Source organism: Molossus molossus, unplaced genomic scaffold, assembly GCF_014108415.1.
Source record: "Molossus molossus isolate mMolMol1 unplaced genomic scaffold, mMolMol1.p scaffold_m16_p_22, whole genome shotgun sequence".
NCBI classification, from domain to species: Eukaryota; Metazoa; Chordata; class Mammalia; order Chiroptera; family Molossidae; genus Molossus; species Molossus molossus.
In genome coordinates, this window is record NW_023425358.1 from 34,065,706 (window position 1) to 34,077,735 (window position 12,030).

At 39.9% G+C, this 12,030-nt stretch overlaps 1 protein-coding gene across 4 annotated transcripts in view; it reads right to left on the bottom strand.

Moving 5' to 3' along the window:
- The window catches only part of ATP2A2 (ATPase sarcoplasmic/endoplasmic reticulum Ca2+ transporting 2), a 55,763-nt gene that overhangs the window by 17,161 nt on the left and 26,572 nt on the right, over positions 1-12,030 (bottom strand). For all 4 annotated transcript variants that reach the window (XR_004961322.1, XM_036276787.1, XM_036276786.1 and 1 more), the window contains 3 exons: positions 9,362-9,442; positions 7,151-7,236; positions 4,640-5,104 (listed from right to left, as the gene is read on the bottom strand). Coding sequence is in view for 3 of the 4 variants with exons in the window: in XM_036276787.1 (XP_036132680.1) it covers positions 4,640-5,104; positions 7,151-7,236; positions 9,362-9,442 (632 nt within the window). In the remaining variant the exon portion in view is untranslated. The remainder of the gene's footprint in view (positions 1-4,639; positions 5,105-7,150; positions 7,237-9,361; positions 9,443-12,030) is intronic.

Here is a 12,030-nt window from a genome sequence, read left to right on the forward strand (position 1 = left end):
TTAACTGAAGCTCAGCATCAGAACTCTCCCTTATTCCAACTAGAGACCATTTAAGATTGCTTCCCTTCTTCACCTAACAATTTGAGAAACAGCATCACTGAGGTGCTGAATAAAAAAATAAGTAGCAGCCCTGGCCGGTTTGGCTCAGCGGTTAGAGCATTGGCCCGCGGACCAGAGAGATCTGGGTTCAGTTTCCACTAAGGGCATGTACCTCGGCCCCAGTTGGGGTCATGTGGGTGGCAGCCATTTGATGTGTCTCTCTCACATCGATGTTTCTCTCTCTCTTCCTCCTTCCCACTCTAAAGAAAGAGAAATGCAAAAATGTCCTCAGGTGAGGATTAAAAAAAAAGACTCTCCTGTATGTATATACAATAACCTAAGTAACCATTAACAAACAAACAAAAACAGCAGTGGCACCAAAGACGAAGACAATCCATATGAAACCCGAGCTAGGAGGACCATGGGTCAAAGCAGTGCTCTAGAATGCTCAGCATTCCAAATTTCAAATGGCTGGCTGAGAAGGCGTGTATTAGGTAGTCCTGCCTGTGAGCTAAGAGTAAAAGCTTCTGAAGAATAAACTCACATTTCAGAGTTGCATCAACATTCCCTGAGTAAAGTAAGACAAAATGCTTCTCTTGTCCTTTCCACTTATTTTCATCATGGCAATAGCCAATTTTCCGCAAAGGTACCTAACTATATGTATACAGTAAAGAGCCTGCAGAACCGAATAGACTGATGTTAGCAAGATAATACAGGTGGAAGCTTACTTAAAGAATTCTTAATTTTATAAGTTAGTAAGGTGACAAAGCTAATTTCTTCCTTTTTAAAAAAATATTTTTACTGATTTTTAGAGGAAGAGAGAGGGAGAAAGAGAAACATTGAAATATCAATCTGCAGCCTCCTGCACGGCCCCCCACCAGGACTGAGTGCACAACCTGGGCCTGTACCCTGACCAGGAATTGAACCAGCAGCCTTTTGGTGCATGGGATGACAGAAAAATTGACATTTAGATTTTTGTTTTCATTGCAAATAGAAACTGTAAAACCTCTTAAGGGGCGGGGCACAAACAAACACATAGTGACACTTCAACTATATTCTATCATACCCAAATCTCTCTCAAATATGAGCAAGAATATGATCAAACCACTTTACAATAAGGAATTTAAAACTCATGGAAAACAGAACCACATCATGCTTTTAAAACATTTTTTCAGAGAATCCCAACTCATATTCAATAAGAAAATCAACTCATGCCCCGGCCAGTTTTTCTCAGTGGTTAGAGCGTCGGCCTGCGGTCCAGAGAAACCCGGGTTCAGTTCCTGCTAAGGGCACATATCTTGGTTGCAGTTTGTCCCCGGCCCTGGTTGGGTCGTGCAGGTGGCAACCACTTGATGTGTCCCTTTCACGTCGATGTTTCTCTCTCTCTCTCCCTCCCACTCTATCTGAACAAAAAATGAAAAAATGTCCTCGAGTGAGGATTAAAAAGAAAAAGAAAATAAACTCATTTTAAAATATTTTTCCTTCACTGATTTTAGAGAGGAAAGTAGAGGAAGAGAGAGATGGAGACATTGATCGGCCATCTCCTGCATGCCCCCCACTGGGGATTGGGCCCACAACCTGGGCATGTGCCCTGACTGGGAATTGAACTGGCGACCTCTTGGTACATGAGTTGATGCTCAACCAGTGAACCACACCAGCCAGGCTCATCTTTATTTTAAAATAATTTTGTCTCTTAAGATTTGCTTGTTATATAGCACATACTTATAAAAAAATTTTCACTGATTTTATACTTTTTTAACCCTCACCTGAGGATAGTTTTACATTTATCTTCAGAGAGAGTGGGAGAGAGAGAAAGAGAAAGAAACATCGATGTGAGAGAGACATATCTATATGTTACCTCCTGCACAATCCCAACCAGGGCCAGAAAGAGAACCCTGAAACCCAGGCACATGTCCTTGACTGGAATCGAATCTGTGACCCTTCGGTCCGTGGGCCGATGCTCTAACCACTGAGTCAGACTGGCTAGGGCCAAAATATTTTTGTTTTTTGTTTTAAATCAAAGTATATAATTGGATTTAAAACTTCTAGTTCAAACACATATATCAGCATGTCAAATGAAGAAAAGTCTAATTTCCAAGGTAACATGTACAAGTTTACCGACTCCTACAATTTTTTAAAAATATATAAAATACCTAAAAAAGGAGGCTTGTCATAAGGCTCTTTCCAAAGATGTTTGACATTTTAAAGAAGAGGAAACAAAGGACCAGTTTGATTAAAGAATATGCTCAAGGTTATACAACTGAGTGGAAGAAAGAGGATCAGGTTTAACTACCAGTGTTTCCTACAAGAAAACCCAACTTAACCCTTGTATTAAAAGTTGTGTGACACTTCCCTGGCCGGCTTGGCTCAGCGGTTAGAGAGATGGACTCAGACTGAAGGGTCTCAGGTCTGACTCCTGGTCAAGAGCACCTACCTGGCTTGCAGGTCGATCCCTAGTGCCTAGGTAGGTAGGTAGGTAGATAGGTAGATAGGGTATGTTTGTGTATGTCTCCCCCTCCCTCCCTCCCACTCTATCAAAAAAGAAATTTTTAGCTCTGGCCAGTTTGGTTCAGTGGTTAGAGTGTTGGCCTGCAGACCAAAGAGTCATGGGTTCGATTCCGGCCAAGGGCACATACCTTGGTTGTGGTTCGTCCCCAGCCCTGGTTGGGGTCATGCAGGAGGCAACCATTCGATGTCCTTCTCACGTCGATGTTTCTCTCTCTCTCCCTTTCTCTCCCTCCTACTCTATCTGAAGATAAATAGAAAAATATCCTTGGGTGAGGATTAAAAGAAAAAAAAAAATAACAAGTTGTGTGACCCTCAGACACGTCACAGCTTCTCAGAGCCTTCATTTTCTAACCTCTTGAGCAGGATTCCCATGTTATTCAAATAAAGTCGCAAGGGAAAAACAAATTAACTGCACTAACAGCAAACCAAGTTGGCAGTATTATTATTAAACACCATGCCATTTCTTTAATACTATTTATAGACAGTCAAACTCTTTGGGTCTATAACAGAGTCCAAAATATTTAAGACATTCAGAATTCTGCTGCACGTTAACTAAATCTGAATGCCCTTTGGCATTTTAGATTGTAAGCAAGTAAACCACTTAGGAACCGCATGATGAAAGTATTCCTAGGTCAAGGGCAGTTATGCAATCCACTGCAAGAAACTCCTATAGAATACTGATTACCGTCAGCTTTCTGTGCTGAGGTGAAACAGAACAGAGAGACAGATTGTTTCTTTAATAGAAGAAAACATTTTAAACAATTTAAGGAAAAATATAAGAACAAAACAAATTTTATTATAGCCTCTATTTTATACTTTGAAATCTGATTTGCTACTAAAACTTTGAAATTAAAAATTTTAAAGGTTACAACTGCACACACTGCTTACTTTCATGGATAGAAAGGTCTATTCCGAGGAATTAAAAACTTTCAGGCTAAGTTTAAGAAGTTTGTTGGGGGAATACTAAATAGGTAACATGAAATTTCTTTTCTCTCCCCAAAATAAACACCTGTCCATTTATTCTAAATCTGGGTTTGAACACCATAAAGAGTTGGGGGTATTTGTATTTAAACATTATGAATTTAAATTTGGCAAGATAAAGATTCAGAGGGTTTGGGTGAAGGGATGGGTGGGTAAAAGGGGACATCTGTAATACTGTCAACAATAAAAATATATATATTAAAAGAAAGATTCAGAGGGTTTAACTGTATTAAAACAAAAACAATTTCCAAAGCTAAAAAAATCGTTTTCCCAAACTTGGAGACAAGAAGACCAAGCAGACGGCTGCATGTCCTTTCAGTGTTGCTCAGCATTACCTAACAGGCCCACTCAAAGATTTAGTGTTCTGGAAAAATGAAACAGTGTTTCACTAAGCTATTTACTAATTAAGGGCTGGTGGATTTGTGTCCTATTGAAAAGACAACCTAGTTTTATTGCCCCATAGGATATTAACCAGGTTTTGCAATCTAACAGCAATTCTAATATTGAGCACTTCCTCAAATGCTTTTGTAACCAGCAGTCTGGCCATCTTACTGATTCCCTCATTAATTATTGAGCCAGACAGAATCTTTGACATGTGTCCACTAAATATTTGTACGAGTAGTATAGCTGTTGGAAAATTATATTTTGACTTCTACAAAATTGTTTACATAAAATTTATAAGAACTAAATTATATGAAAAAACTTAACTCAGCTGTATCATTCTATTTCTTTCTTTCTTTTTTTTTTTTTTTATCCTCACCCGAGGACATTTTTCCATTTTTTGTACAGATAGAGCGGGAGGGAGAGAGAGGAAGAGACACAGAGAGAGAAACATCGATGTGAAGGGACACATCGAGTGGCTGCCACCGCACGACCAACCAGGGCCGGGGACAAACTGCAACCGAGGTACGTGCCCTTAGCGGGAACCGAACCCGGGTCTCTCCGGACCGCAGGCCGATGCTCTAACCGCTGAGCCAAACGGCCAGGGCTCATTCTATTGCTTTAGTTCTAGAAAAACGTATCAAACTATAAATCAAAGATTTTGATGGCACAAGGGCATATTTTAGGATCAATAAACAACCAACAGAATTCTTAAATTACTCCCACTTACCCTGCAGGCAGACATCTGGTTCGTTGTAAGTGTACCAGTCTTGTCTGAGCAGATAACAGAAGTACAACCAAGGGTTTCCACGGAAGGGAGGCTTCGAACAATGGCATTTTTCTTTGCCATTCTACGAGTTCCAAGGGCCAGGCAGGTGGTGATGACAGCAGGCAGACCTTCAGGAATGGCTGCTACAGCCAGGGCCACTGCAATCTTAAAGTAGTAAATAGCACCTCTGATCCAGGAGCCTCCATGAACTGGATCATTGAAGTGCCCAATGTTTATGATCCAGACTGCGATGCAAATAAGGGAGATGACTTTGGAAAGCTGTTCCCCAAACTCATCTAGTTTTTGCTGGAGGGGTGTTCTCTCCTGTTCTGTTGCAACCATTTCATCCCGGATCTTGCCAATTTCAGTGTTAACTCCAGTTGCCACCACCACTCCCATGGCTTTGCCAGCAGCAATGTTTGTACCCTAGTACAGAAACAGGAGAATCGGTTACAAATGAACACCATTCCCAACTTAAATACTGACTAGTAAACTCAGACTCATGTGGATCTTTACTAGAGAACCAGCCATCCAATTTTGATAACGAGCAATAACTCATGCAGGCTGTGTGATACATCTCTCCCTGATACTCATTTCATGTGGTACCTACTCTCCCCAGAGCAGCTCTACACTGACCCACCTGGATCTCTATTCACAACACTGAACCTGGCTCTCAGACTAGCTTTGGGCTGGAGCAGGGCTGGCTCTAACCCCTTTGCGTTCTCAATTTTTTCGAACTCTATACAGCTCTAAACCCTAAACATTCTCTACCTCTGGCTCCAAATCAACCTCCCCTCTACTTTCATCACTAATAAGAAAGGCAACCAGCACCATGGGCTCCCTTGACCACCTCCACTCAAGCACTGGCAATCCAAAATCAATGAACTCAAGAGAGTTCTCTCCATACCTCACTTCAATTACCAGTGTTGGCACGACATGGCTTTGTTATTTTCATTGTAACTTGATAGTACTGTACTTACTGTGGGTGTTTAGGCTCCATACTAACCCATAAAATCCCACCACTTGAAATATTTTAAATTCCAAACAAACAAAATCTATAAATTCCTAACTTTTTATTTTGAAAAAATTAAACAGAAAATTGAAATAGTACAATAGTCATTTGACTTTTCACCCAGACTCACCAATTATTAATGGTTTGCCACATTTGTCCTGTCTGAACACACACCTTTTTATTGTGAACTCATACAGATAACACCCACATCAATTTAAAAAACACCCTTTATAGTCTAAGCCTTTTCCAAATAAATCTACTTTTCTACTACATTTACAGATAGTTTAAAGATGTTTGACCTGATTTGTTAAAAAAAAATTTAAATATGTTTTTATTGATTTTTTTTTTATCCTCACCCAAGGACATTTTTCCATTTTTTGTTCAGGCAGAGTGGGAGGGAGGGAGAGAGAGAGAGAGAGAAACATCAACATGAAAGGGACACATTGAGTGGCTGCCACCCACACGACCAACCAGGGCTGGGGACAAACCGCAACCGAGGTATGTGCCCTTAGCGGGAACCGAAGCCGGGTCTCTCGGAAGCGCAGGCTGATGCTCTAACCGCTGAGCCAAACAGGCCAGGGCTGATTTTTTTTTTTTTAAATCCTCACTCGAGGACACTTTTGCACCCATTTTCAGACAGAGCGGGAGAGAGGGAGGGAAGGAGGGAGGGATAAAGAGAGAGAGAAAGATCGATGTGAGAAACACACATCGAGTGGTTGCCACCCACACAACCCCAACCGGGGTCTGGGACAAACCGCAAGGGCAACTGAACCTGGGACTCTGGTCTGCAGGCCGATGCTCTAACTGCTAAGACAAAATGGTCAAGGCTTTATTGATTTTTAGATAGAGAGGATGGCAGAGGGGGAGAGAGAAACACCAATGTGAAACACTGATTGGCTGTCTCCTGCACACCCCACTCTGGGGATCAAGCCCACAACCTGGGCATGTGCCCTGATGGGAAATCGAAACAGGACCTCTTAGTCCATGGGATGAGCCACACTGGCAGGCCAATTTTTAAATTTTAATCCTCAAAAACTTGCCAATTGAGCCCTGGCCAGTGTGGCTCAGTTGGTTAAAGCATCATCCCTTGCACGGAGGGTTGATTCCAGGTCAGGGGTAAGGTTTCAGTTTTGGTCCTAGGTCGAGGAACATCTGGGAGGCAACAGATTGATGTCCTCTCCCTCCCTCTTTCTCTAGAATCAATGAAAAACATACGCTCGAGTGAGGATTTAAAAAAAACAATGTGCCAATTAATACAAGATATCTAGGTCACATATTCCACTATTACATGTTCCTGATGTTTTCTGACAGCTGAGATTGACCATGAAGATTATGAATGTCCTTTGGAATAATAGCCAACATTTTCTAAAAGCTGACCACTGAAGGAAGGGGGGGGGGCATCTGCAGACTTAAAACTCTGAGAATGTCTTAAAAAAAATTGTTTTAAATTAAGTACTTACAGAAAAGAGCATGTTCTTCTTATCTTGGTTGACAGCTCGTGGGTCAGGGACAGGGTCAGTGTGCTTGATGACAGAGACAGATTCACCTAAGCAGGTGAGAGACAGGGATGGTTAGGTCTGTGCAATCCCCACCCAGAGCCTGGGAACCCTCATCCTCTCATGCCACTGCCTCTCTCAAGAAAAGGGATCAAAAGGTCCAATTCATTCAAAGGAGGTAAACTAGTAAAATCGAGTAATGGAAACTAATTTCAGAGCAATTCAGGATTAAAATTAATACAATTTCAAAATAAAGGAAATTAATTTGAAGTAAAATCCCAGCCAATTACCTTTATTTTCTGGAGTAACTATATACACACACACACTCCAATACTTTTTAAATAAAGGTAAAAGTATATTTACTTTCAGTGAACTGAACAAACTGTAGATACATTACATGAATAGTGAGGATCATCCACTGGGAAGCCTGTTTTTGTTCAATAATGTAAAAGATGATAAATGAAAACACTGTTTTAGAAAATATTTGCGTGTACTAACCAGACTGTTCTATTTCAATAAAACAAAACTGAAAAATAGCAATCAGCAACTGCACTAAAAAGAGCATATGGTAGAAAGGACTACTTCTTAAAAGTTTTACAATGTCTCGCTGAATTTAGTTCCAACTTTACTTTACAGCACTTCGATATTTGACAAAAAAGAATCTGGTTCCTCAACCTAGCCTAAAACTAGAGTATAATTATTCATCAAAAAATGACATTCAAGCCCTGGCCGGTTTGGCTCAGCGGTTAGAGCATCCGCCTGTGGTCCAGAGAGACCCGGGTTCGGTTCCCGCTAAGGGCATGTACCTCGGTTGCAGTTTGTCCCCGGCTCTGGTTGGTCGTGTGGGTGGCAGCCACTCGATGTGTCCCTTTCACATCGATGTTTCTCTCTCTCTCTTCCTCTCTCTCCCTCCCACTCTATCTGTACAAAAAATGGAAAAATGTCCTCGGGTGAGGATTAACAACAACAAAAAAAATGACATTCAAGAAAGTGTAAGTTTTAAAATGGTAATTATTTCTGTAGGTATACTATGAGAATTTCGTATATACAACCTAATTTCCCAACATTTTATGGCTTAATCAGCTTTCAGCTTGTTGCTGCTAATGAGAGTTTTAGTAGATAAGCAGTTCATAAAGAAACAAAAAATAAAGAACCGAGGTTACTACATTACCACCTCTATGACATCAGTTGCTTTTCAAAACTGATAATCAGATAAATCTTGATAATTTTTGGATTTTATGTTTATTTTCTATTTAACTCAGGTTAGCATTGTGTTTAAGTCAATCTTCTAACCACCTTACTTCCGGTTACTATGAACCCTCCACCCTACTCTGTGCCTTTATTAAACAAAAACGGGGAAATGTTCCAAACAATCCCAAATCTGAGTGTGCAAACTTTAGGCTGTAAAACATTCATCATTTTGGGAGTGCTAACTTTTGGTAACTGTACATTTGATTATTGCAAAGTATGTTAGATGTGAGATTAGCACTCACCTAACGAAAAAAATTACAGCCCTAGAGCCCTTTTTTCAGCCTGGAAAAAGACTAAAATAACTAATTGATTCACTTTCCACAAAACAGACAACACACTCCTGTAAGATTAACCTCTATTAATGAAAGAATTTGTAACCTTTTAAAAATGGTAAAAACATATGGTGATTTTTGGTGAAAACTAATTTTATCAAAAATTTAAAGATAAATAGAGATCTTATGAGATGGAATCCACGTTAATTTTTAAAAAATATCTTAAAACCCCATATGTTGGCAAAAAGTCTAATAATAAAGACTTAAGAAATAAATACCTTAGAGAGAATTAAGAGAGGATTATCAGCCCTGGCCAGTTATGCTCAGCAGTTAGAGCATCCGCCTGCGGTCCAGAGAGACCCAGGTTTGGTTCCCGCTAAGGGCACAGACCTCAGTTGCAGTTTGTCCCTGGCCCTGGTTGGGGTTGTGCAGGAGGCAGCCACTCAGTGTGTCCCTTTCACATTGATGTTTTTCTCTCTCTCTCTCTCCCTCCCACTCTATCGGAACAAAAAATGGATAAAATGTCCTCTGATGAGGATTAAAAAAAAAAAGATAGGATTATCATAGGACAGTGGGGTAAGAGTTGAGTCTATTAAGCACGGGATCTGAGGCTGACTTCAGTAATTCAATGACCTTCCAATACATAACTTACCTGTGAGAATTGACTGGTCGACTCTTAGAGTAGTAGATTTGATAGAAGTTAATCTTATATCAGCAGGAACTTTGTCACCAACTAATTGAAGAGAAAAAGGGCAGCTAAAATAAGCAACTTTTGCAATCATGTTACATAGAGATAAATTTGTCTTTAAACACAATTTTTAAAGAAAATAAATAGCCTGTATACAACACAAATATACACAAATCTGTTAAGCAAGATAATTAAGTTACCCTACGGTAATTAAAATTCTCTTGCTGATAGATATAAGATTTGAATTACATAGAAAGGAAAAGAATAAACTGTGCAGCACTGTGTTTAAAGTACTGAATGAGTGCACATCAGCACCAAAGCAACTGAATCATAAAAAAAACCAAACAGCCCTGGCCGGTTTGGCTCGGTGGTTAGAGCATTGGCCTGTGGTCCCAAGAGACTCGGGTTCGGTTCCTGCTAAGGGCATGTACCTCGGCTGCAGTTTGTCCCCGGTCCTGGTTGGGTCATGCGGGTGGCAACCACTCGATGTATCCCTTTCACGTCGATGTTTCTCTCTCTCTCTCTCTTCCTCTCTCTCCCCCACTCTATCTGAACAAAAAAATGGAAGAATATCCTCGGGTGAGGATTAAAAAAACAAAAACAAAAAACCAAACAGTTTTCCCAGACTTTCTGAAAGGTAACTGAGGTAGTTTCGGAAGTCTTGTGCACAGACTATAACAAAACAATTAGAATAGTAAGTAGTCTCCTTAGAATTGTATATGGTGGTTGTTTTTTTCAAATCCTCACTCGAGGATATTTTCCCACTTATCTTCAGATAGAGTGGGAGAGTGGGTTGGAGGGAGGGAGAGGGAGCGAGCGAGCAACATCAACTGGTTGCCTCCTGCACAACCCCAACCAGGGCCAGGGACTGAACTGCAACTGAGGTAACATGCCCTTGACTGGAATCGAACTCACACTCTTTGGTCCACTGAGCCAAACCGGCCAGGGCTGCATATCTTATTTTTCAGTTGAAGAAGCGTTTTCCACATTTACCTCCCACACTGAATTGTAACCATCACTGGTTATAGGCAAAATAGCTCTCTGTCCAAGAAGTAGATTTATTTCATTTGTTAAACCTTCAATTTAGTTGTGTCTCCCCCCCCCCCCCCCAATGTCAGAGCTTTTAAATTCAGAGTATGGTTTGCTTTTTGAACTCCAGTCATAAAATAACCCTATGGGCCAAGTAGAAATTGTGGTCACAAGGCAGCAGAGAGACTGCCAACATATACTCTCGAGAGGCAAAGATTATCCTTGCATTTGACTGCAGGGACACACTAAGTTCAGGTAAAATTACTGCTGGAAATGCTTATGCAACAAATAGCAATATTCAGACTGAATAAACCAGAACACTTTGTTTTAATACATTTCTATTCCTACTACAATATAAAGTAACCACATCCCAAACTTTAGTGATTTCCAACAGCTAGGCATGCCCTATCAAGATGAAAAATTTTAAACCAACATAAAACTATTTTTTGTTGTATTATTTCTGGTTGTCATAATTTTATCACACATAACCCTGAACATGAAAGAATACAAGTTCAATAATGAGCATGTGACCCTAAATGGAAATTTACTTGAAAATGCTCTTTTGATGTCTGTGGCAATTTATGCCACAATCCTACAGGAGCAGAAAACTTCTCTCTACTCTCTAAGGTGGCACAGAGGTCCTGTCAATAAGCATTATCACACGTCTGCACTGTTAACAGCTAAATATATACCAGCAATCAAAAAGTAGCAGAATGTTTCCATTTATACTGAAAGCTTAATCCCTTTTTCTATGTAAACAATTCCACAGATAAGCCCTAGCTCTTACTTTCATATACCTGCCACATTTAAAGCCGGCAAATCTAATATTCAAATTGAGGATAAACTACAACAGGACTCAAAAGTAGTTTCTCAGCATTTATTTTGCTGTGTTTCAGTAGAAGCTGAGAATATGAAATAGATGGAAAACATATTTTTAAGGCAATAAATTCCAAGGTTAAATTTCTTTTTTGGGTAACATAGACAATACGTTAGGTATTATTTTAAGATGGAATCAATACTATACAGGTAGAGCATTAAAAATTATATTTATACAGGTATTATAAAGAAACCGGCTACTTTTCCCCTAAAGGTCCATTTTAATAAAATGAAGGCTGTCTCTTTGCTGTACAGAAATTGTATTGATATACCGGCCAAATATTCAGAAACACCTCAAATGTCAAATGCTAGTGAAACAAATGACCTAGGAAGCCCTTAGAAACTGACCTCAAGTTCTTCTAGACACTTCTTCTATTCTACAACAGCCCTTCTAATTGAGAGGCAGTTAAATATTTAAGAATTAAAAGAAAAGATGATCTGGGGGCCCTTTATAAGCCACAGGATTTCAGGACTTCCTTTTCAAGAGTCTGGGGTTCAATGCATTTTGTGGTAAGGTACAAGAATCCACATTTTAAAAAAATTTCCAAACACTCTAAAAGATTAATACAAGAAAACAAAACCAAGCACAACTGAGGTCATAGATCCTGTGAAACACTTGTTTAGAACAACCTTTATACTACGCTCTGTTTTTCATGTGCCAAGTATTCCAGCTCTAGGACAAGAAGACCCCAAATCAAGTCTCCCAACACTTGAAACATGTACTACCT